At 42.7% G+C, this 25,915-nt stretch overlaps 1 protein-coding gene across 1 annotated transcript; it reads right to left on the reverse strand.

Annotated features, from left to right (window-relative positions):
- Positions 1–12,697: 12,697 nt before the first annotated feature.
- mdc1 (mediator of DNA damage checkpoint 1) lies at positions 12,698–23,875 on the reverse strand (the record flags this gene model as incomplete). The annotated part of the gene is made up of 11 exons (XM_079227270.1): positions 12,698–13,887; positions 14,014–14,124; positions 14,715–14,840; positions 14,973–15,155; positions 15,948–16,085; positions 16,597–20,309; positions 20,418–20,483; positions 21,451–22,712; positions 22,871–22,949; positions 23,036–23,632; positions 23,740–23,875. The coding sequence occupies 11 exons, from the start codon at positions 23,873–23,875 to the stop codon at positions 13,684–13,686; spliced, it is 6,615 nt and encodes a 2,204-aa protein (XP_079083396.1). The 3' UTR covers positions 12,698–13,683.
- Between the last annotated feature and the right edge of the window lie 2,040 nt (positions 23,876–25,915).

Consider the following 25,915-nt stretch of genomic DNA (forward strand, 5'->3'; position numbering starts at 1 on the left):
TTAAAATGCTGACGTTTCGCTTGATATTAATTTATTAAGACAGCATAGCAACCAGAAAGGCCAGTTAGTTGTAGATGCATCTACCTCTCACAATGTTCCTACATTTCACTGATCATTTAATTGCTGCCATTTTCTGCTTCTCATAAAATTATTTGTGTAGATTTCAGTGCACCATTGGCTTCTCAGTGGTCCGTTAAAACGTGAGGTAGCGACGTGCATTTTGTAACACTAAAATGTATCTGCACACCTCTGTTCCATTCAAGACTTTTCAACTAAGACTGATTTGTGTTGACTGAACATCCATATTGATGATGGCGTGGCATTGATAAAGACCTCATCGCAGTATTTTGGAGCCATTTAAGATGCAAGGCATTGATGTTTAAGCTTTTGCCAAACTTCAGAAGGCCAAAGACACAGAAGCTGTCAACTAAACCAAAAGTTTCAGAGAGGAACAAGGGATAATTAAAAGAAGAAAACGCAAGCATTTTCACGTAAACAGATGTACAGCAGGAACATGGTGGTCCCATTATGTGCTGGAGTTGCTGCTGACATGAGCTTGCTATTAAACTAAAGAAATAATGTTTTTTATAGAGCCACGGGGAAATCCAGATCAAAGGCAGTAAAGTGGTTGATCCAGACTTGAGGGATCAGTCTGCAAAACATATTTAATCATCTGAGATATCCACTGGGAGTTTGAATCTCAATCTCAGAGACTATAAATAGTATGGTTAGCATTATTAGTATGTGTTCTTGTGTGGGTAAAGTCACACTAAACAAATATTGTTTTCTACATGTGATAATGTGTTGCAGATGTTACTGAAGCACAAGCGTATGAAATCCTTACATCAGCTATGTACATACAGTGTGTGATCAAGAGGGCGTTCATTTCCATTTTGATGATGTCCAATCAAAAGTGTTTTGAGATGACATAGGCTGAAAATTGCATGCATTTTGTCTGTTCTATCTACATGCTGATAGAGGAACAATCATTTTATATGGAATACAATTGGTAGTTAAGGTCAAATAAGGAATTAAATAAATTCATTTGCAGACCATTTTTCTATAAAGTTACCATAAAACGGCAAGTTGTACACAACTACAACTTTAACAATCAACAAGCCGCATTTGTTATGTGAAGTTTTTAGAATCAGATAGTCTCAAAGGTTATGTGTTAGTTGGTGAGTGCAATACTGTTATCAAAGTAATATTGTGTTCAGGCATTAGACATGTTAAATCAAAGTCTTTGCCCCAGTTTCAGTGGTTTCTTCATTATTTGGTGGGGATGGGGGTTCGATTGTCTACTGAAGTGGTAGACGGAGAAGATCTCTGGGCCTTTCCTCGGGTTATTGCAGAGACAGTTCTCAAGTGGTGGTGGTTGAATCCTCAGCCACGGTGTCGTCTTTGCTCGCCTCCAGCGCAGCGCCACTAGATTTCTGCTCCACTTCAGGGGTTTTAGGGGGAGCTGCTTTTGGAGCTCCGTTAATATCAGCATGATCTGGGCTTAATTTGGAATCCGGGCTTGGCTCAGGTGTACCGTTGGTAATAGGCTCCGGTGTGGTTGGTTTGGGGGGCTCAGCTTTGGGCGTTAGAGAACTCTTGCTTTCCGGTGTGGGAGTGATGGCTTTAGGAGTAGATGGTTTAGGCTCTGGGCTTGGGCTGGGTGCAGGCTTTGGATCAGCTGGACTCAGACGAGCCTTGGGCTCAGGACTCGAGGCTGGGCTGAGCTTAACATCTGCTGGTTTGGGCACGTCCAACTGTGCTTCCACTAGCTGATCAGGGGTTTTCTTGGTCTCGGGTGCAGGGCAGGCTTTAGTTTTAGCTACTGGACTGGAATTAATTTCCGTAGCTGGAGGAGCGCTTGGCTTGGACTCGGCAGCGGCAGACGGTGGACTTGGTTTGGTTTCAGAGTCAACAGAGATACTTACGACCAGAGAGTCGAGGTTTTGATCAGGGGCATCAGTGTCAGTGTCTAGTGGGAGGGCGGTGTTAAAGCCAACGCCAGAGTCACTGGTGTCGAGGTTACCAACCCCAACCTCTTTAGAGGAAACCTCCAGACCCTGAGTTTAACAAACAACAAGTTATGGCATGAATATTGTTATAGTGCCAACAAGAAGTGCTTTCCCGGAGAAATAAAAATATGTTTAGACAAGAAAAAACAGACACACAAGGCAAAGGGAGCACATATCTATATATATAAGATGTAAAAAGAGTAAGCAAAACTAAAGCTAATAATAAGCTAAAATTGAATTAAACAGGAGAATAAACGTCACAGCTCAGCTAAAGTGCAGTGCAAGAATAAATAGTTCCAAATCAAATTGAATAAGAGGCAGAGGCAAACAGAAAGGTTTTAGGCTTTGTTTTAAAAGAACTGAGATTTGGAACAGATCTCAGGTCTTCTGGGAGATTGTTCAAGATATGTGAGGCACAAAAACTGCGCCCCTATTATAGTTTTGACCCAGAAGACCTGAGAGGTCTGGAGGGATCATCACATAGCAGCAGATCAAACATGTAGGTTTGAACCTAAACCATTCAGTGCTTTATAAACCAAGAGTAATATTACAAAATCAATTATTTGTTACACAGGAGGCCACTGCAAAGATCTGAGACCTGGACTGATGCGATCCCCTTTCTTGATTTAGCAGCAGCGTTCTGAATAAGCTGCAGCTGTCTGAACGCAGAAAACAGTATACAATGGAGACATTATTAAAACCTCTGAAAGACTCTTTAGAGTTTTAAGAAATAAATATTACAAATCCTTACTTTAATATCCACTTCAGTGCTCTGAGATTTCTCTGTATTGTCTGCCTGGGAATGCTTGGACTCCTCACTGAGTTTGGTGATGTTCTTAACCACCTGTGAAGATTGCACATAGACACAAGATTCTCATTCATAATATCTGGACAGACATCATCATCTTCACATTGTCATTTGCATATTTGTCCCTCCAACCTGTCTGAAAGCCTCTCCTTCATCCTCTTTGCCAGAATTCTCGGCAATGTTCTTCAAGTCAGCAGCCCTCTTGGTCCTCTTCTTCACTTTGATCAGACAGGACAGCAGACAAGCCAGCAGGAGGAAGACCAGCAGACCCAACAGGGCAATGATGGCCACATACAGCGACTCCAGCTTGTAGGCTGCATGGAGGCAGAGAAAGATGGGAGTGGGAAGGTAACTAATTCAACTGACCTTTTATTGACGTTCTAAAATTCCAATGCATTAATACAGGAGACAAAATAAAGGAATTATTTTTTCTTTTTTAGCCACAAAACAATTATTATGGTTTTAATACTATCCTTTAGCAACTGCCATAACAATATAAACCTATTGTTTATTCCATTTATCAACCTGTCCCATCCTTACGTTGCATTTCCAGGTAGGTGCTGGACACAGTAAACCCCAGTATGTCAGTAATTTTGAACTGGCCCGCATCTGCACCCTTGATCTGATCCAGATAAACCCATGAACCCTCCGTAGAGAGACGGTCCTCAAGACCCAGATCTGTTTGGGCCTAGAAAAGACAGACATCATACACTTAACTTTAAAAAATGAACCGCAAAGATACATACAACATTAATGAATGATGCAATATAGAAAATGACGTAGATACCAACTACAAACGCTAAACTTTAAAGTTAAATTAAAGGCACACACTAGCAAAAGTCAAACTGGATTTGTCAGACATCCAATAGGTCTGGCCTTCAGCACCAGCACGTTGAGTCTTGGTGGTCGTTGTGTCACACGAGGTGACCCACAGCTATAAAACACTGCAGGTACCTTGGTTTAAATATTGTTGCTGAATAGGAAACCTATTATGAACTGGCTATATTATATGTTCACATATGGAATTATATATTTTATTTTATATATATATATATATATATATATATATATATATATATATACAGTGCATTATTCCTAAACACAACAGTGGTGGGGCTAAAGAGACATCAGTTACACTCGTAAATTCCCCCTTGTCCAGCAGCAGACGGGGTGTGGGGTCATTATCCGGGGTGTAGTAGAGATGGACCAAGGAGCTGTTGAGTATCAGGTTGATCTTCAGTCTTTTTCCGTATGGCAAGGTCACAAAGTTTTGGTGCTCTGCAAAAGAAACAGACAGAGAAGGGAGGACATACAATAAATTCATCACAGCACTGTTTACAGGCCCATGAATCATCTAAAATGCATTAGCCTGCTTGAGCCCATTAACGCTTGCGTCTTTAAAAAGCCATTATGTCGACAAAAAAGGGAGCGTAACAACATGAAAGGAAACAACAGCAGCATCCTGATGGAAGGTGCCGACCATTAAAAACAGGTCAAGCATGGAAGAAGAAAAGATATCTGTCTTCATTTGGGCTCTCACCTTTGACGTTGAGACACTCCTTTCTTTGGATATTGCCTTCAGCATCCCTGATAGTGTAGCTACCTTCGTCTGCACCCGTGACAGCCCTAAGGGTGACGTGGCGCTCATTGACACTGATTCGACCCTGGTAGCCGTCCCTGGACATCCCTGTACTGGTCAGCAGTACCAGAGCAGGTCTGTAGCAGGAGAAAGTAATAGAGGATGAACGCTCCTTAATCTTTGTCCGTACGTCTGAGACTTGCTGTCGCAGTGCATGCACATCATAGTTGGAAAATGCCGTCACAGATTCTGTTGGGTATTTTAACCCAACAGAATCTGTGACGGCATTTTCCAACTATGATGTGTCAGTGTCATTTGGCTGACTCTACCTAGATGTTTGGTTGGCCTCCACAGCACTGGGCCTGTACTCCAGGGTGATGGGAGGAGTCAGCGGTAACAGAGGAACATGGTAGTTGTCTCCATATTTAATGATCTGCTCGTTGGAACAATCTAGAAGGTAAAAACAGGGTGGTGAACAGTTTTGTTCTTGAGTAAGTGGAAGCAACAAGGTTGTTTAAAGAGGAAAGGAAATTGCATTTATGTTGAAAGGGGTGAAGAAAAAGAGAGCTTCTTTTTTCTTCAAGTGAAGGAAAGGACATATAGGAGTGAATAAGAGGAAGAGGGAATGGCTTGACACCAAGGGGGTCGAGAAAAGAGCACCAATCCAAAAATAGCAGGGCAGCTGAAATGAAAGGGTGTACAAACCAAATAGAGGGAAAGGCAGCAAAGACAAGATAAAGACAGGAAAACAGCAGGGAGGGAAGGAGAGAGGAGTGGGTTGGTGGTTAAAGAGCTGCATAATTACTGCCTGGCAGCTCCGGCATGCTCTGACACTCTTAGGACGGACACACACACACACGCACACGCACGCACGCGCGCACGCACACGCTTGTTCATCAACTCACAACACATTACTCCCTCCATATGGCACATCTCTCACATATTGCCACGCTACAGTCGCCTTTATCCGCGCTGGGATTGAGCCCACTGCCTCCTCCTCTCATGTCTGTGTGTTTGTCCAATCTCATCAGAAACAACGCTGCTGCAACTTGTAACACTCTGAGAACAAACAGGATGTGTAACTGAGAGGTTTATTTGGCTGCTGACTGCATAATTAAAGCAGGATAAAAGACAGCACCTACACTTCTACAACTCTGACTCTAGATCATGAAAGAGGCTTATTCTTCATCCTGGGGTTGAGTAGCACCGACACCCGTCTGCTTGAACATTCCCACACATTTTAGCTTCTGTCTCGCGGGAACCAATCTTTATTTGCTCATACTCCATCCCAGCTGCAAATTGGGGGCGGGACACAATTCATATAGCTTTGCCCGTGTGGTTCCTTATCACAACTTATTACGGTGGCCAAAAGATGCTCTGCTCAGAGGGCCTTGCAAATGATTTTGGAAGAGAGAGAAGCTTTTGATGTTGTAGAGGAAGAGGTTTCAGAAGGTGAGGATCACATTTATGAAAATTATTGACGAAGAGGATGAGATTGAGCATCAGCTAGTTCCAAAATGAAGACGAGCACCAGGACCAGCCCGTCAGCAGCTAGCAAGTGAAGAAATATGGATGATCTGATCTCAGGGTCCTATTCTCTGACCTCAGGGTTCTATACTCTGACCTCAAGGTTCTATGCTCTGAACTCAGGGTTCTATGCTATAACCTCAGGGTTCTCTGACATCAAGGTTCTATGCTCTGACCTCAAGGTCTTCTTGAATAAAGCCTGTGAGAGTGAAACATGTCAGTAGAGGCTATGCTTCATTACCATTCCTCATGTAACATACACTCATTCTATCCCGTACCTCGGACAACAAGCGTAATGCGTCTGATGTCCTCTGGCTTCTCTAGATTCTTCACGGTGTACACGCCCTCGTCTGCCTCACCCACATCGTCTATGATGAGGTGGCTGAGGTGGCGGTTGAGTTTGGCCCGACTGTGGACCACGATGCCGCCCCGCATCAGGAACACATCGCCCGACCGCGGAGCAGACCTGTTCCAAAACATGACGTCCAACGCGAGTGAGGGCAGCATGATGTGGAAAGCCTCCCCATAGAACAAGGTCTTGGAGTCATCATTAGCTGCATGATATGAAGGACAAGGAACGGAGGAGTTGACAAACACATCAGAGGGCAAGGAAAGTTCATCATTTATAATTGATGAGTGACACACTTAGAAATGTATGCACTGGTACACAACAACTTACCGTTCAGAGGCGCAGAAAGAGCTGTAAAAGAGGATGAGAGAAAATACAAGTAAAAATACATAGTATGACATTTCTTTCCTTTTTCTCTCTATTCAAATAAAACAATACTTTTGTTTTCTACACTTTTTCTCTTCCGGATTACTTCACTAGTGTATATTATTCAGCCCATTCAGACTGAAATTAAACTGTTTAATAAAACAGTGCTTCCTGAAGAATTCATGTGTATTATGATCAGAAATTAGTGGAAAAAGACACAATTTCCATATTTCCAGATTACTACTAGAGGGAACAGCATCACACGTGTTTCTTGACATACCTGTGGTGAGCAGAACGCTGAACGCGATCACACTGGCTGTCGCCATCCTGACTGATTGTTTTGTGCCTAGAAAGAGAACAGGAAGATGTGTGTGTTTGTGTTAAGAGAAAGTTGCTTATTCACAGTGAAATTGGTGTCTGACATTGTTCCTCGATCAACCGATGATGAAGCATCCACAGTGAACTTCACACTCATGTAGAAAATTGAAAGTGTGCTTCTTGGTTTATTTAATTTTTGCTTTGCATTCTTCGGAAGCAGGCAGTTGCTTTTAATTGGAAGGGTTTGTCTTTATAATAGATTTAGAATATTGTGACTCTTGAAGTAAATATTGGCTGAAAATACAATCACAACCTTCTGGCTCAAATCATGCATGCAGATAACACTCAAATTGTATCAATTGTTTTTTGGATCTAGGATGATCAGTGCACCAACTATATTGGGAATCTGTTCATCGGTTACACAGCTTTCCTGCTGACATATAAGCACAAACACTCTCACACACCATCCCAATAGAGGTAAACAAAAAAGTATTATCTTTGGTTTACTGTCAAGAGAAAAACTGCCAATAAAGAATACATTAACACATTATTCTGATGTGCTTCCTCGTTCAGTGGTGTCACTGGCAGTATTCTAAGGTATAAAATATTCTTCACAGTATACATCTCTTTTCTACAGAGACTCAAAAAACGGCAGATGCTTAAAAATGTTTTCAGGAGACATCCAGATTAGAAAGGGGGAACAACATAAGCAGGTTTCTGCCGAATCCTGATTAATTGCGGCACTGAGTTGGATATTGAGGATGTGAACGGCTCTCTTCTGCGCTCACATATCACAGGGAGCACATCAAGGGGTTGAAGCAAAAGAAACTCTCCTGTGGTTGTCATTTACAACAGGAGGAAACACCTGCAGTGCTCACAGTGGAGCAGCTAAATATCATGCAGCCAAGGTTATCTATATGCCACAAAACTGTCATCACTATCTGAAAGTATACGGCCTCATAATAATGAAATGAATATGCTTCATTATTCATACATTGCAGCTGTCTTTCTGTCGTCGTGGATTGGATTAAGAAAGGCATTAGGCTATCGAATCGCACTAAAAATAAAAAATAAAACTCCCTTAAGGGAATCTTGCAGTCCCTGTAAATTCAATTTAGAGCATTGCCTGGAGGTTATTATTGTCAGACGATAAAAAAACAGCCTGTGGTACAACTTCTGTTCTGTTCAAATCAAATGACAGTGTCAATATAACGTGACACCTGAATTCAATTTAAAACCTGAACATGAGCTGTTTTATGAGTAAAAAGTTAGTGTTGATAAAAGGCCATAACAGGCATTTTCATCTTAAAGAGGCCCTTCCCTTTAAGTGTATGTGCATGTTTACCAGGGCCACCTGGCAGTGGATCACTGGCAAGGCTTGTCTATTGATTATGTGTCTGACTTTAAACCCAGAATAATTCATGAATCTTGAGATAATTAAAATCATGAGGGTTTGAGTGACGACTCGGCTGAGTAACAGGAAATGTCCAGAACGAGAAGCGCTGCGGCGAGAACACATTTCCTACACCACATTAAGACGGTTTTGAAGCGTGATTAAGTGCAACACTGAGGGGGTTATAATGATGCGAACTGAGGCAACACATCCAGAGAGTTTGTGCAAAAAAGATTTTGCTGCGGTTTTCATTTACTACTCCCAGGAGGGGACTAGGAGGGAACACCTGCAGTGCTCAGTCACACTTTGCAGCAGCTAATAAACATGCAGTACAGATTAAAGTGTCTCATTGTAACATCATGAGACATCCCATTCCTGCTGGATATGACGAAGCATTTAGCCATCTTCACACTGTGTAAGTAGCCTCTTTTTTGTCAAACAGAAAGTTTGCACTTTCTGTTTGACTGACACCTGTCTAACTTTGACATTTCCTCTTATTGTTTAATGGAAATATTGCAACATTCCACTGCATTCTCATCTGACAAACAAAGTTGCTGATAAGGCCTCACACAGCCCTTTGCACTATGTCTGCAACATCAGCACCACACCCCGCACAAGGCCCAAAAGCCCAATGATTTTATTGTATTTGAAACAGAATATGGAACAAAGCTGCGTCGCACAGAACAGTATCTCTTGGCAAACAAGCATTAGTGTCTTTTGCAACAGTCATCTGTAAAACTCAAATTACACTGCAATTGTATTACTTCAGTCCCCACCCTTATTGTTTCAGGAACAGTTTTGCTATTTTCTCTGTGTTTGAACACTCATGTGAGGCCACTGAATCATGGACTGAACATTACTTCCAACTATAAAACTGACTGTTGACCCCTGTAGCCATCCGCATTTAATTAATGCAGGAATCTAAACTGTAGGTTGGCTCAGAAGGGGAGAAGTGAACCGTGTCCATCTGTTTGTCACAGCAGTCGACACCATAGCCAATCTGGTGTTTCTACACAAGATCTGTGAAGCAAAAAGCCTAAAAGCATCTCCTTCATTTCTGTGTGATATTGTGTATATTTGAAGCCAGAGCAAAGGCTACGAGGGCCGCCTCACTGAGCACAAACATGCAAGCACATGAAAACACGTGCAATAAGCTATATTACAACTGGTTTATTCACACACTGCCCTCTGGGCTGTTTACCATAGACACAGACGCGTATGCCATCTGCTATCTTTCCATGGCTTTCCCTCCCTTCACTCAGTCTTCATTTTACCTTACTTGACTTTCTTCCCTCTTTTCTTCAATTTTCTCACTTCAGTCACCATTCTCACATCTCAAAGTGTTACTTTCTGCCACCATTACGACCTTGTCCAAGCCTCCCTATCCTCTTCTGCTGCCTCCCATAACTTTCTATGCCTCTGTTGGACAGCTCCATATCATCTCTCGCTTTCTTTCTTTCCATCACATTGTGTCTTCTCATTATGGATCCTCGCAAACCCAAACCCTACGCTGAAGATCTCTGGACATCTCTCTCATTTCCTCTTTTTCTCTCTGGATCTCTCTCTCTCTCTATTTTATCATGTCTCTTACATCCTTTCCTCCTCCTTATATTATATAATCCAGCAAGTGCATCCCACTCTGAAATCAAAGCCTGTGCCTGTGTTCCTTCTAACTCCAACCTCCCTACTTACTGGAAGGACAGACGGGTCTTTGTACGCATAGTTTAAAGAGGCGGAAATGCCTTCAATGACTGCAGATGTGGGGACCCTACAAAGCCACCTCTGTGTCTTCACCCTTTACCCTTCATCATTTCTCTTTCCTTTTCACTTTACTCTTTGCACAAGTGGTGAGGAGAAATGGCTCACAGGCACACAGATGCACCCTCTTCTATCAGCACTAGACATTTATAAATTATGAGGCATCAAAAGAGGGGAGAGGGGGTTGCTGCACCAAAAGACAAATGTGGAAATTGGCAGGAAGTTTTAAAAAGTACAAATATTTAGTTTCCCTTTGCTGACATGAGATGCATTCACAATTCAAATTTGTCCACTCTGATTATCCTAAATGTCCAAACTTGTACCCTCTGCATCACAACGACACATATCACATTTTAGATCAGCACAGCAGAAAGAAATGATGCAGGTAAAAGCGGCTCAAACCAGCAGAATATCTCGTCTAGACAAAATCAAAACATGTCATTTCTAAAGTGTATCTAGGTGAGAGCCTGTAGCGGCTGACAACCTATTTTCCTCCAAAGCTGACTGCGGTGAACTAAAGGAAAAGACAGGTTCCCACTATATTGCTTGCACCTGTCAGATTCATTAAACTCGGTGGACATGAGGGAGGAGAGGGGTGGTGGAGCTGTGTACAGTATTGACAAAGACACACGAACACACAGAGGATATAGGCTGTGGTCATGGTAAAAGATGAGATTATCATTGAGCCATTGCTCTCAGTGCTTTGGCCTCTGTGCAGCTCTGGTCACATTCTGAGCAGCACACTGCAGGCGGAGGCAGCACAGCCTTCAGGCTGGCGCATCCTCTCAGATAATGGATGCTATTAAGCTTTTAAGTGTTAACTGTACAGGACACATCAACTACTGACATGACTTCCTTAAATGAAGAGAAGGCAGCCTTAGGAAAAAATAAGTATATACATTACAATAATTAAGCAATTTTTTTTTCCTATGATAGAAATAATGGTGGTCGTGATAATAAAAGTTATTTCCCCCCCCCACACCCCATGTTTAAGGTGGACTAATGACCGGTACAGACTTAACCTACCTGCTTTTTTTCAATGTAAACTGTTTACATAGACGGTAGCCTAATAAGACACATCTGACATCATCCTGCATCATACAACAAAAAAAAGCATTATATTGACTCTCACTTGAAGGCTGAAAAATGAAATGGAATAACCCTAAAATATCCAATTATGGCGAAGCCGGCTCCATCCCGGGACCGCTTCAACCAGTGTACACGGTGCCTGGATGAAAACATATCTCTCTCTATATATATATATATATATATATATATATATATATATATATATATATATATATATATATATATATATATATATATATATATATATATATATATATATCTGCATATATAGCACTTTTCTCATTGGCAATATAATGTGCAGTTGGTGATAAACCTCACAGATTTAGGTCTGACCAGGCACCTCAGGGCCGGGATAGCCGATAAGCGCATCAACCAAAAAACCTGCAGAATTTAACCCGTAACGCACTCGTCAGATTTCGGACGCATCCGCACATGCATGTTCGGGAGGAAAAGCGCCGCTTTGCAGCTCACCTACCGTTAACTGGCCGGTCGGAGCAGCGGTGCGGTGAGCGGAGACGTCGGGGTGATTTTAGAAGAGGAAATCTGTGTGTACGTGGCCCGTTTTCTCCCTCGTCGTCTCCCTCCCTTCCAACCTCGCCCCCCTGAAGAGCTGCACTTCACGACTCGGGCTCAACATTTGGAAGGTGTTCAGAATATTCCGGGCTCTGCTCTCTCTCTCGGAGCCACTCGACTACTGTCGGGAAACACCGGCCACCCTTCGCCTCCTGAAAGACACCTATGGCCATCTGACAGCGAGGAGGGGGTTTATTCCACGAGGTGTTCCACAGGCAAGCTCCAGAGGATGATGCCGACTCAGCAGAAAGTTATGCGTCAATAAACAAATTAAACTCAGACAGTATGGCCAAAGAGGCTGATAATGTGTTCGGATTAGATTGGCATTTAAACCACATTGATGCTTTGATGCATTGCTTCCCATCACATCACATTTATTTCCTAAATTTTCCACAAAACAAGAGCATTTTGATTAGTCTATTGGCTTGGGGAAAACAGTTCAGTCCTAAAATACAATTCAGATATGTTGGCAGATGCTCATCTGTTCAGTACAACCCACTCATCAATAATTCTTGAGAAACAACAAAAAGGCTTTAAGAAACAAACCTGATCATCAGTCATCCTCTAGCTATAGGCTTCAGAAGAGGATATCTGGCATATGTTTTAAACTATAGATAAAGAGAGATCCTCTTCTTGGTTGATGAGCCACCTTTCAGGGTGCAGACTGTGAAACTAAAGTCCTGAAAGCCGCAAAGTCAATTTTGAGCTTGAAGGTTCATTCTTGACCAAGGAAATGAGAGTTTGGCAATACAAGGTCCACTTAGGTCTGAGCGACACATCAAAGCCTAAACAACACAGATATTAGTAACAAGGCTGCATAATAAAATACCAAAATATGCAGGTTAAGTACAAAGTTGCAAAAATAAATACACATAATATCGACAAGATTTAATGTTTTAATTGGTAATAAACAGATTTCCTAGTTTGATATAAATATAAACTTGCTATTGAGAAATTAGCTATTTGATAGTTCTAAAAATCAAGTTGCAAGGTAGTGAGTCCAATTTTAAAACACCAAATGGTACAGCAATATTTCAGGTAAGATCAGGAAAGAAACCAAATGTGAGTTCTGTGTACTGGTCATTTTTACTGACATAACATGGAGACATTAACACATTGCAGATAAATGTATAGCCATGAGATATTGATGTGGAAGCCGCGTCTCATCCCTGGACGCAATCGGATTGGATGAAGCGTTAATGGAGTAAGAGGAAAAAGACACACTGTAGGTTCATGATTACTGCGATATAAAAAAGACACTATGCTCTTATCAGGCCGGGGAAACAATCTTATTTTTTCATCCACTGGCCACCGTAGCTGATGTATTTAAAAACAACCCCCCCACCCCTCATCGATTCTACTATTCCACCACCCAAACATGATTATACAACTCCCACTTGATGGCTGGTTACCTGCCAAACTGGCTGATTGAGCCAAAGCACTCAGCACACACAGAGAGTAGCAGCAATTCACTGTAGCAGTGTTAATTCCTGCTCTGCTTGTTATCGTACAAAGAGAGGGGAGGATGAAAGTTGAAAAGTGACAAGGACGGTTGATGGGTAATTATCTCCCATTCTGCATAGCAGCAACATCGCTTTTAGCTTTTACAACTTTAAAACCTACATTTCTTCGCATGTGCAAGGCAAAAGGGACAACTGCAGTTTCCTAAGTTGTGTTTCTTCCATTGATGTCTTACAAACCGGTATGCGGTGCAACAGCTGACCTTCTTAAATTACACCGTCGCTACATCCACAATATGTTGCAATACATTCTTCAAGTCTTTCATACAGAGGAACAGCTGGCTCACTAGTGTATCTGCCACACTCTGATTTAAAAGGGAATCTATGTGTCATGGAAAAACTTCCTAGACGCAAACAATGATTTTTTTTTATAATACAGTGTACCCTGGCGGTGCTACGTCTTCTTCTTGCTCCTTCCCCTTCCTCCTAAAAGCTGTAGCGTATTTGCAGGGGCAGACAGTTTGTGGGTCTGAAGGTCAAGTTTCTGCCGAAGGATCCCTGTGAGAATGAACTCAGCTGTGACCACTGGGAGCGATGCAGAGAGAGCCGGGCCACAGAGCAGCCAGTCCTCCTCACAGGAAATCACGACAGTCTGAGGCTGAGAGGAGAGGGGCGTAGTGAATGGTCACAGATATGTCAGAGGATAAGATAAATAGACAGACTATCATAACAATTATGTTCATTTACTGTATGTGAGGCCTGGGGGAGAACGTTTGACTGGTACCTTGTGAGACGAGGGCATCTTAGAAAGGAAGGTAGCTCCACTGCAGGAGATTATGTCTTTCATGTGAACTGGCTCTGGTTTCACTGACTTTGTAACATGGATCTCATAGCCCTGAGAGAAAGAGAAAAGCAGACAAGAGATGGAGTACACGACATGCGTCTCTGCAAGAACGCCTTCACAAATACAGTAAGGCTCAGGAATGAAATTTGGTATTTCATGTCTATACCTGCTCCAATTTGAGCTAGTGTCAGCATGGTGTGTGGTATCAAAGTATCTCTGATAGTGATCTGAACAGTGTCAGGTAGAAAGTGAAACAGAAATGGAAGCATTACTGCCCGCATCCATCCGTAAAGTGCCCATAAAACATAATTGGTACTTTAACAATTAATGTCAAATTACTGCCCACAAGCCAAAGTGTTATGGTAAACAAGCCTCATGTGCTCATGAAAAGATCGGAGCATGTTCAAGAAAGAGGCTGAGAAGGTTTAAAATGTGACAAAATGTGAAGGTTTGTTGCACTGAAGATGATTCTGACTCGAGCGTGTCTGGATGACACCACAAGTCACTTTACCTCACAGTGTCTTATTATCCACCAACCGTGTGCCGTCTGCCAAGGGAACCACCGCAATGACACTGTCAACCTCTCAGTCAGAGAAACAATACAAGCACAGAAATAGATGGTATGGCTGTGTTAAGCGTACCTGTAAGAGAGGCTGACTGCTGGAAATCCTCAGAGACTCCTGCAAGCAGAAATTGAACTTCTTTTCCTGCTCTGGATCCTTCACAACAAACGCATTAGGAGACAGGAAGCTCCCAGCCTTACCACTCTGAAACACAGGGGGAGGGGAGAAAGACAACGAGGATGGTGTCTATGTGACTATACTTCCACATTCATTTCTCAAAGAGAGAGAGAGAAAACTGGCCCCAGACTAGTTTCAACTGCTAATATAGCAACGAACCTCATCCAGCCAGTGTGTGTTGACAATGGGGACTCCTTTCGCCACCGCACACAGGAACTTGACGGTCCTGCGCACCTTATCAGTCACGAGGAAGTTCATGTCTGCCACTCCTTTAGCCATGCTGCCTCCCAAACCAGCCAACGCTCTCTCCCCTTCTTCATCCACCACACCAGTGAACAACACCTGAGGGAGAGAGACAGACGCACCGTGTTGTTCAGAGGTGAGTCGTGTGAAACTTACTGAACAGTTTTCTGGTTATCCGTCATCCTGTGAGGTTAAAAGTGGAAGAAACGGGGACATTGAAACAAATCTCAGTCTGATTCCTGTAAAGTTAACAAAGCACAGCGTGATGCATTTTGTATCATTTGGTTGGTTCAAATTTAATTATCACTCCTAATGAATAACAGAACAGTGTGCTTAGAGGGAACTTAAGCTCACAAGTAAAAATGTATTTGCACAAACAAACCAAAGCAAACTTAAATTCTGTTAAGTTTGACTGAATCGCTATAAATCCTAAAGCAAAAAGTGAATGTGTGACGCCTTTATTGCCCCGAGGAGAAACTGCTTTGCTTAAAACGCATTAAAGAATATCAAGAAAATGTCCCAAAACATATATGACATCATCATGTTATATATATGTATCATAAAAAAAGCATCATTTGGGAAATTAACAGCTTTTTAAGCAGCTGCAGGGAAGTGCAAATTCCGGCCTGAGAGGGTGCTGTGGATCTGCTGTGAGCTACATGTATGCCGTTGTCTTGCCACCCAGTTGAACAACCCTGTCCAGTCTGTTTTTGTTGTGTTCAAACAATACACTCACCCCTGAATACAACGATCAACATACTCTGAATGAAGATCTTTTAAAACAATATCAGCATAGCACAATGTGATTGTCATGACTGTAAAATGTGCCTTTTCTGCATAATTTTGACAATCTGACAAATATGACCACATGTGTACAAAGACATATAAAACCTTGTAGGCCTGTCTGGCAGCTCGTAATTGACCGTCGGCTGCCGGGGAAGCAGAGGAGGCGCGGCGGGTCTTTGCCACAGGTGAGGAGTCCACAAGAGCCTGTCGCTTCCGGGATACACTGCTGGTCGGAGTCTGGGGCTGTGAAATTGAAGGGAGGTGGGGGAGGGGAGACAAGGACAAGCAACGGACAAGGACAAGCATAACAAATACAAGGAGAAGGATGAGCAATATGTCATATAGAAATATGTGCAGCAAAGAAGGCAATGTTCATAAAATGTCAGAGTAGCTAGTAACTGTGAAACCACTAAACCACTTAATTCATTAGTGTATTAATGGCGATGCAGAGCGGGTCAGGCTACTCTTGTTGCTCAGAGAGTTGGAGAGACGCAGGCCGCCCCGGATGTTGATTGCAGTACATTATGATGGCTGGAAAGGCTGACTCGGAGAAAAAATACACCAGGGCCTTTAGCCAAGGTAAAAGCCTTCCTACTCAAGGACAGACGTTCCTGGACACTAATTATATACTACTTAGTGTTCAATTTGATCTGATTTATTCTACAGCCCTACTGTAGTTTTGTCTCACTCAAACAACAACTTCTGACACCTTAAAATGTCCAATGCATGTTTAAAATGTAAGTCATTTAGTCACCTCTGATTCTTCCAAATGTGGATCCTGGTCAAAGGATGCTCCACTTTCTTCCTGCTTCTCCTTCTTCAGTTTCTGCACCACTGATGGCCGACCTCTGCCTCTTCTCTCAACTGTCACCTTCATTTTCTCACTCTCTTCCATCACCTCCGATTCAGCAGGGGAATCTCTTGCATTCTTCTTAGCTTGAGCGCTGGATGCCCGACCTTTTCTCTTAACTTGGACTCGACTCTCATCTTTTGTTTCCTCTTTTGCTGCCTCTGTTGTTTGGGCTTTCTCCTTCGCTTTGGATATTTTGGAGCTACAGCTGGCATCCACATCCGAATTCGCCTCCAACTCTCTTTTTCTTCCGTTTCTTTTCCCTTTAGCCTCCTCTTCGTCACTGACTGCAGGAGCTACTGGTGTCTCCACGGTCTCACACTTTACCACTTTTGGGACTCTGCCCCTGACATTCCTTTTAAGCAGAGGTGAATCTTCACTGACACACTCCGGACTTGAAGGGCCTTTCTTATCTCCAGCAGAAGGTTTAGAGGCATTTGCATTAGCTCGCTGCCGCCCTCTAGTGGTACTAGCCTGCTGAGAATCTGATTTATCTTTCTCAATGTCATTGGGAACCTCATTAGAAGATTCCTCTGCTCTCCTGCCTTTCCTGCCTCTGGCTGCAGGTTTGGTAGCCACCGTCTGGCCACTCTGACTACTGATGGGAGGGTAGGAGTCTGATTCTGTTTTCCTCCCTCTTCCTCGCTGCCTGCCTCCTCTTCCTCCGCTCAAGCTGCAGCTGGAAATCTCAGAGCTGGTGGAGTTGGACCTCGAAAGGGCTCCCTGAGGAGGAATATCATAGCTGTCCTGTTGTGGTAGCTCTGCAGCTACAGTTCTACTTCTATTGCTGCTCCTGGCGCCGACTGCCTGCGGCGGGCCACTGGTCCTCTTCGCTGCTCGGCCTCGGCCTCTCCCCCGGCTCCCCTGGGGGGTCACACTGGAAGCAGACCTCTCCGAGCTGACGGAGTTGGAAGAGTTGGAGCGAGATCGGGTTCTCCTTGCTGGGACGTCATCAATGGCTAATCTGGTGGAGTCTTCATGCGGCTCCGTTGTACACGGGGCAGCTCTTCGACCTTTTGCGGGTGTTTTGGAGTCGTTTACTTTTTTCTTTTTTTCTTGTTGCTCTTTTGTTTGTTTTTCTTTGGCCTCTTTTTCTTGTTTTTCTACTTGTTCCTTCCTCTCTCTCTCAAGTTTTTCTTCTCGTTCCCTCTTTGCTGTCTCCACTCTCTCTTTTTCCTCCTTCTCCCTTCTTTCCTTTTCGGTTCTCTCTTTCTCTTCTCTCTCCAACTTTTCTATTTCTGCCTTTTCACGCTCTAATCTCAGTTTTTCTTCCTTCTTTCTTTTCTTTTCTATTCTCTCCTTCTCTTTTCTTTCTGCCTTTTCACGCTCTAATCTCAGTTTTTCTTCCTTCCTTTTTTCCTTTTCTATTCTCGCCTTCTCCTCCCTTTCTGCCTTTTCATGCTCTAATCTCAGTTTCTCTTCTTTCCTTCTTTCCTTTTCTATTCTTTCATTCTCTTCCCTTTTTGCCTTTTCACGCTCTAGTCTCAGTTTTTCTTCTTTCCTTCTTTCCTTTTCTATTCTTTCCTTCTCTTCCCTTTCTGCCTTTTCACACTCTAGTATCTCTTTTTCTTCCTTCTCTCTGTCCTTTTCTATTCTCTCCTTCTCTTCTCTTTCTGCCTTTTCACGCTCTAATCTGTCTTTTTCTTCCTTCTCCTTTCTTTCCCTCTCCAATTGTTCTTCCTGTTGTTCCCTATCAGCTCTTTTCTTTTCATCTTCTTCCTTTCTTTCCCTCTCTATTCTCTCTTTTTCTGCTCTCTCTTGCTCAAGTCTGAACCTTTCTGCATGTTCAGCCTGCACACTTTCTTGCTCTTCTTTATCTTTTCTTTCCCCTTCTAATTTGTCTTGTTCTTCCCTACCTTTTTCTTGTTCCTTTATTAGGTTGTCATTTTCAGCATTGTTTCTTTCTGTTTCAAGCATTTCCTCTTCTTCCTCGCTATCTTTCTGATGCCTCGTATATTTTTTCCCTCTAGCGCGTTTAGCCTGTTCTACCTCCTCCTCTTCCTCAACAGGCCTTGATTTCCCTCTTCTTCCTCTAGTAGTTGGCAACTCCTTAATTTTCCCTCTTGTCGGTCTCTTGGAAGATTCAGAACACTCTGCCTGCTCCTCCTCTTCTCTTAATCTCGCCCGTGTCCTTCTACCTCCAACAGGCGTACCACTGGTTTCAGTTTGACTCCCTTTCCCCCTCTGAGACTGTCGGACAGTTTTAGTTTCTACAGTGGAGGCCTCAGGATTTGTGAGCGGTTGTGTGTCCTCTTCTTGAATTGGCTTTTCTTTTCTTTTTCTTCTTTCACCCACGACCATGGGCTCAGTTTCAACAGCAGAGACTTCCAAAATAGTGAGGGGCTGTGTCTCCTCTTCTTCATGTTGTCGTGCCTTTGCTTTTCTTTTTCTAGGACCTGGAGTTGAGACCTCTTCATCACTTATACCCAACGACTGAGTTTCAACAACAGAAACTCCAGAACTAGTGAGGGGCTGCGTCTCGTCTTCAAGTTGCAATGGCTTAGCTCTCCTTTTTCGTGGACCTGGAATCATGTCCTCTTCATCACTTTCTCCATCTTCACCTGTATCCATTGGCTGAGTTTCAACAGTAGAGAGCTCAGAGTTTGTGAGTGTTTGTGTCTGCTCGTCTTCGAGCCACAGCTGCTTTTCTTTTCTTTTTCGTGGACCTGGAATTGAATCCTCAACATCGCTTTCCTCATTTCCACTTGTAGCCATGGGCTGGGTTTCAGCAACACCAATGTGCATTGGCTGGGTTTCAACAAGGGAATAGTCAGAGTTTGTGAGCATTTGTGTCAGCTCCTCTTCAAGCTGCTGTGGCTTTGCTCTTCTTCTTCGTGGAATCAAGTCCTCATCATCACTTTCCTCATTCTCACTTACATGCATGGGCTGAGTTTCAGCCACAGAAAGAGCATCACGGAGGTGCCTCTTCTGAGGTTGAGCAGCCTCCACGTGTTCTTCTCTCCCTTCCGTTACATGCTGTGGGCTGGACTTAACTTGTAGCACAGAGGAAATATCATTTCCTTCATCCAAACTTTCCTCATCCTCTTTAAAGGCAAACATTGGTTGGGTTTCAGCCATGGCAAGAGTAGATAAGGTAGGAAGGTGGAAAGGCTGAGTCTCAGCAGTAGCAGTGTTTTTTCTCTCATCTTCATCGCTTTCACTGTTCGGCTCTGAAATATATGCCTGTGTTGCTTCCAGGGCTAAATCTACTCGGCCTTCTTTTTCAGACATTACTGGACATCTGGCAGGTTCCTCATCCTCTCTATAGGCCTGCAGATTTTGAATCTCCAAGGAAGTTCCGTCTGCATCTGCTTGGGTATCTTCCAGATTTGCACCCTCCACCACAGAGACAAAAGCTTGGGTGCTCTCCATGGCTAGAGCTTGGGCCTGACCCTCCAGGTGGCTGCTGTCAGACAATCCCAGCTGGAAAGACATTTCTCGAATGCACTGTTCGCCTTTTTCATCAACAGAGGACTGGATGGGGCTCTTGTTGTGGTCCTCTGGAGGGTTGCCCTGACAGTCTCTGGTCTGAAGAATGAAGGACTGGGTCTCAGCCACAACACACAAGTCATCCTCCAGGAGGTCGGTGCAGGGAGACAATTCTATAGGTCTTGCACCTATAGACAAAAAAAAAGACAAAATAAAGAAGTGTGATGCTTTACATCTGATATACCCATCCGCTTATAAACCGACACAAAGTTATGTGTCAAAAGTAATTTACTCACGTCTAAATGGACCTGATGAGGGAATCAGGAAAGCCTGAGTCTCCATATCTTCCAGTCCTCCTTCTTCTGGAACCATCCCAAAAGGGAAAATAACAAATTCAATTATATTAAAAAGGCATTTTAAACAGGCTTATATTTCATATTAAAATGCCAAATATATACAGTGGATCAATGAGGGCATGATGGGTCTTCAAAGTGACAAAAGGAGGTCCTCTTTAAATGGATCACATAAAAATATAAATAAATCTGAGTTCCTGTCATTGATTATTTCGATTATTTAACCAGTTGTTCTGGCCTCTTTCTATTTTGAGCGCCAATTATCTTTGTTTTCTTGTACGATATTGTTATTATTTTTGTTTATTATCAGTTTTTAGTTTTCACACCTGGGAAGTTATTAAAGAAAGAGCCACTGCAAAATGCTTGTTCTGTCAATTCAATGTATGAATCTGGTCAACTCTTTACTTATGATAGTGAGTCTTTAATTGTGCAACTGTAATTGTATTTTCTTTTCTTTTTCATTGTTTGTACTGTTAATACGGTTTTGTGGTATTGTGTTGAATTAATAAATTAAGTGTATTAAAAAAGCCATACAATAGCGAAAGGTTTTGTCTAAATACCTCCACCAAACAGAAATATCCTGAAACAAAAATACAAATAAATGAATATGTAATATATTTTAGAGCTGCAACAATTAGTTGATCAAGAGAAAATTAAGAGGCAACCATTTTGATAATTGCTTAAATGTTTCAGTCATTTTTCAAGTAAAAGATTTCCCAGTTGAACTTCTTTAACTCTTTGGAAACTGAATATATTTTGGAGTTTAGACTGTTTATTGAACAGAACAAGCAGACAGAATATGTTACCATTGGCTGTGGGTAAATAAAATGGGGATTTTTCAACTATTTTCCATCATCTTATTAAAAAACAAACAATGAATTGAAAAAATTATTGGCAAATCAGACAACACTGAACACCATCTATCTGCAGCCTAGATGCATTCCATTAAGTTCATATTTGAAGATGGACTGATTACCTGACGCCTGTACCGGAGTAGAGCAGTTCTGCTGAAGAGGAACCAGGAACCCAGGTGTAATTTCTCTGCGCAGGCTGGGAATCTGGTTCTCACCTGCCTCTCCAAAATCCACCTCCTTATCTTCCACATCTGTGTCACTGTCCCCTCTGAGAGAGGCTGGATTGACTCCGTCCCCAGCTGGTGGCACACTGCATTCATCAACATCTGTGTCTGCATCAGAATCTGACTGAAGAGCTTCTGACGTGGTACCAAGATCGACAGACAAGGTTGAGATAACGACAGGTATGAGCAGAGAAGAATATTCTTCCTCGTCTGTGTCACTGTCAGACAGAAGACCCAAAACAGGTCCTGCATCCCTAGCGGTGATGGACTCGGTGACAGCAGACACCACCGAGAGTTCACTGATGGCAGCGGCAGGAAAAGATTCATCATCTGTGTCACTGTCTAGATTCAGACTGTGAGGCGCGGCAGGGGCAGATTCAGGCCCAGTTGGCTTGATATCTAATCTAGTAGGAGTTTCATCTATTTCAGAGCATGAATTATTTGTTCCACATTGCTTTTCTTCTTCCTCATCAATATCTGTGTCACTGTCTAGGTGTAAATCGTTGCGCTGCGTAGAAGGGGAAGAGTCAGCCGCGTGTGTGCTTTGAAGTGATGTTGGTTTTGCTTTAATAGCAGCGTCTGACACGTCGTCATCATCCACATCAGTATCGCTGTCCATAGTGATGCCTTCTGCCTGAATAACGGAAATAACATGAGGAGGTTTAGCGTGGTCAGCAGAGGAAGGCACAGATTTGGGAACTTCGTGCAAGGCATTCTCATCGACATCTGAATCACTGTCCATGTGTAACTGGGCTGTGTTTGGTGGCTGAACAGCGTGTTGGTATGTATGCAAGGTCACTGGGCCTGCAGGTGTCACCATCTCCTCTTCTCCCTCCATATCAGTGTCACTGTCCATGTCAAATACAGGGATTGCATCTGTTAAGACTGCTGGTGAAAATACGGGCATGTCCTCTTCACCAGTAAGACTGACATTGCTTTCCTGTTTCACTGGCACATGTTGTTCAGTTTCCTCAGGCGTTCTCTCCTCCAGCGCTGCCATTTCTTCGTCCTCGTCACTGTCGGCCACAATTGCAAGTGTCTTTTTGTTCTTTAGCTGCTGTTGCCCCATCTCTCCGTCTGGCTCCTCCTTACTGAAGCTGACATGTCTGGAAGGCCGATTTTTAGTGGAGGAAGACGGTGTGATGGGACTTTCATCCTCACTGTAAACAGTGGAAGAAAATGTGATCAGCATTATAATTCAGAAATAAATTTTAAAAAATTCACTGTTTCGATGCACATACTTACAGAGATTTGTAATGTCTGTGTTACATGTTAATATGTACAAATAAAAGCCCAAAGTAAGATATTACTAATATACCTTTCAGGGACAATTTTGTTTGTGGGACTCAGGAATGTTGAACAGGTGGGACCTGATATATGAGAGTCAGAATCGGACCCTGCAAAAAAAAATAATAAAGATGTAAAACTTAAGATACAAAAAACAGGGCTTCATTTCTATAAGCACTTGCATGATTTAACATACCTGGAGCCTTGCGCCTTCTTTCTCCTCTTTCCTCGTCGGAGTCCGAGTCAGATTCTGGGACCAGGGTCCCCTGTGGCTGGGTTGGAGTTTGCTCAAAGGACAGGCAACTGGTTCTGACAGGAGTCTTCCTTGTGTCCTTCTGACCAGGTAATGACACCCTAGACTTTGAAGCCCCATTGACACATGTCTTGCTCCCTGTGTTTGTGTCACCTCCCTTTTCTCCCGAGGCATCTGGCCACCTGGCATTTACCCCTGAATTTCTACTCGCAGGAGTCATCGTATACCCTTTAGAGGAGACTGTGTCTATAGTGCAGCTGACATATTGACATGGGATGTCTGCCACCACCAAACTGTCACGTTCACTGAGGGCATAGCGTACGTTAGGAGTCAGCTTGAAGTGGCCCTTGTGGGTCCCATTCATGCTCCCTAGGTCCCAAATCAAAGCCTCTATGTCCACTTCATTGCGAGGACCTTTTCCCCTGTAGACAGAGAGGCTGATGGTGGCATGCTGCTTGGATATTGAGGGTGCTGGCAAGGGCAGGGTGCAGGTATTGGGGTCACGGCCCACAACATTATCTCCCAAAAAGAGGGGCAACTCTGGGTGACAGAGAACGTCCATTAGAAGAAATGCAGAGACAAGACCTGTTTATGCCAGTTAAATCCACAATGTATTGGTGTAATAACAGCAGTAGTAAGCCACTCACCTGTCTCAGGGATGTGTTCATTTTTTAAGATGCACAGTTTCGCCAATGGTCGTCCCTTCTTGTTTTCATTCTTCTCTGTATTTTCTTCCTCATCTGACTCCAAGATTGAGTCACTGATCATTTGAGTGGCCTCCATTCCTCACACAGGGTAAGGCAGGACGACTGCTGGGCCTGTACTAGACGGGTGTGTAAAGACGGGTAAATGGCTCCTACGTCCGTTTCCACCAACGGTACTTCAACTGGCCCTGAAAACATCAACAGTGCATATGATCAGGCGACTGCATGCGGCTAACGTCAGTCTGAATAGCTGATTGGTGATGCCTTTAGCGATACGTTCCTGTTGTATTCTGGCTAACTTCCACTTTGAAGCATAAAGTAAAGCTGATATAATTTATATTGAACGTGTCTGCCAATGCACCATCACTTCACAGAAACCCCGCTTCCGGTCAGCATGAGAACTAAAGTACAAAAAGACGTTACTCGCTAACCTAGTTAGCGTAACTCAGACGTCAACATCGCAACATCATGTTATAGGAAACCCAACAACCCATTGTGTACGCGGCGTCTTTATTATTAATAAAAAACATTGAAAAAGCAATTAACTATCAGGACAATTCAATCTAACTTTACCTTGAAACTTGCAGGAAGTTTAACGTTAAGAGATTATCCGAGGGGCTTGACCGCTCAACACCCAACTCCATGGCAACATTTTTCCAATGAGCTCGAATTTGCAATATGTTTGCATTACAAGTTTGTCTTTACATATTAATACAAATGTTGTACTCTAACCTCATGCCTACCTTCACACGTTTTCTTCGGCGGCGATATAATAAAAGAAAATAAACATACACTTCCTGTAAATAATTGACCACGCCTACAAGAGGCGTTCCAACCGCGATGTATTGGCCAATATACCAGTCATTCAAACATGAATCTGTTTCCATTGGTCAATAAACTCCAGTTTAACTTAAAAAGACTCTGATTGGACCACCATTTCCCCGCACAAGCGTATCTTAAAGGGTCCATCACACACCCTGGTCGAAATGAACAGGTATAACTGTCTGCAAAACTTACACAGCTTTGGGGAACTGTTCTGATAGATAGTTAGAAACATTTCTATTATCCAGTAGCTTAGGCCTACTTGTTTTTGTTTTTTTCAAGTCCTTATGAGTTTGCTGTCAGTTACATTTCATGAGGTGTTCCAAAGATATTCTATTTTTAATACAGTTCAGAAGTAGTTTCATCTTCTTTATTTATATACTTTGTACGGCTACAAATATGTTTTAGATATATGCAGTGCTAAAGCACAGCACTCTTGAGAAGGGCCTTGAGCTAGGTGCTGCTTTATTAACGAAACATTGATATATATATATATATATATATATATATATATATATATATATATATATATATATATATATATATAAAATAATATATATATATATATATTATTTTTTATTAATGGGACTTAAAACTCGATAAACCCTAGCGCCCCCAGAAATGAGGCAGAATTCTTCATCAGGAGGTCTTTCTCACTCTCAAAGTCCTCGTACTCCCATGAATCAATACCAAAGCCACTGATGCGACATAGCTAAAAAAAAAACTGCAAAGCCTTACAAGAGCATATAAGTCCATTTTACATGTTTGTAACACAACTCAACCATACGTATTAACATAAACCATAAATATGACTCGAGAGGACTCAAACGTGACTCGAGAGAGCTCCCCAAGTTATGAAAATATACATTTTCATATCCCTAGCTTGATGCCACACATGATTGGCGCACCTTTCTGGAAAAGCTTAGGACCTACGAGCCAAAAGGATTTGGCTTGTAGCTTACGACCTACGAGCCAAATCCTGTGCAGACAAAGCCTCAGCAAGATATCAACCACATTCCAGCCAAAAAACTGAAATATGACTTACTAATGGATGAACTTTTTAAGTTTTATATTAGGATCATCTAAATGCTGCCGCGGTGCAGCGAAAAGTTGTTCTTAGATTTGAGTCATAGTTGCGGGAATGCATCTTGGCACAGAGAAAAAATGGTCTGACTATCATCTAACTGTTTTATAATGATATGCTCATGTAACATTAAACATTAAACCGTCTTACCCATGCATAACAAAATTGAATGGCACAGCATTTTTGTTTATAGCTGCAAGGAAACAGCACATG

Source organism: Taurulus bubalis (genome assembly GCF_910589615.1).
Source record: "Taurulus bubalis genome assembly, chromosome: 12".
In the NCBI taxonomy this organism is placed as follows: Eukaryota; Metazoa; Chordata; class Actinopteri; order Perciformes; family Cottidae; genus Taurulus; species Taurulus bubalis.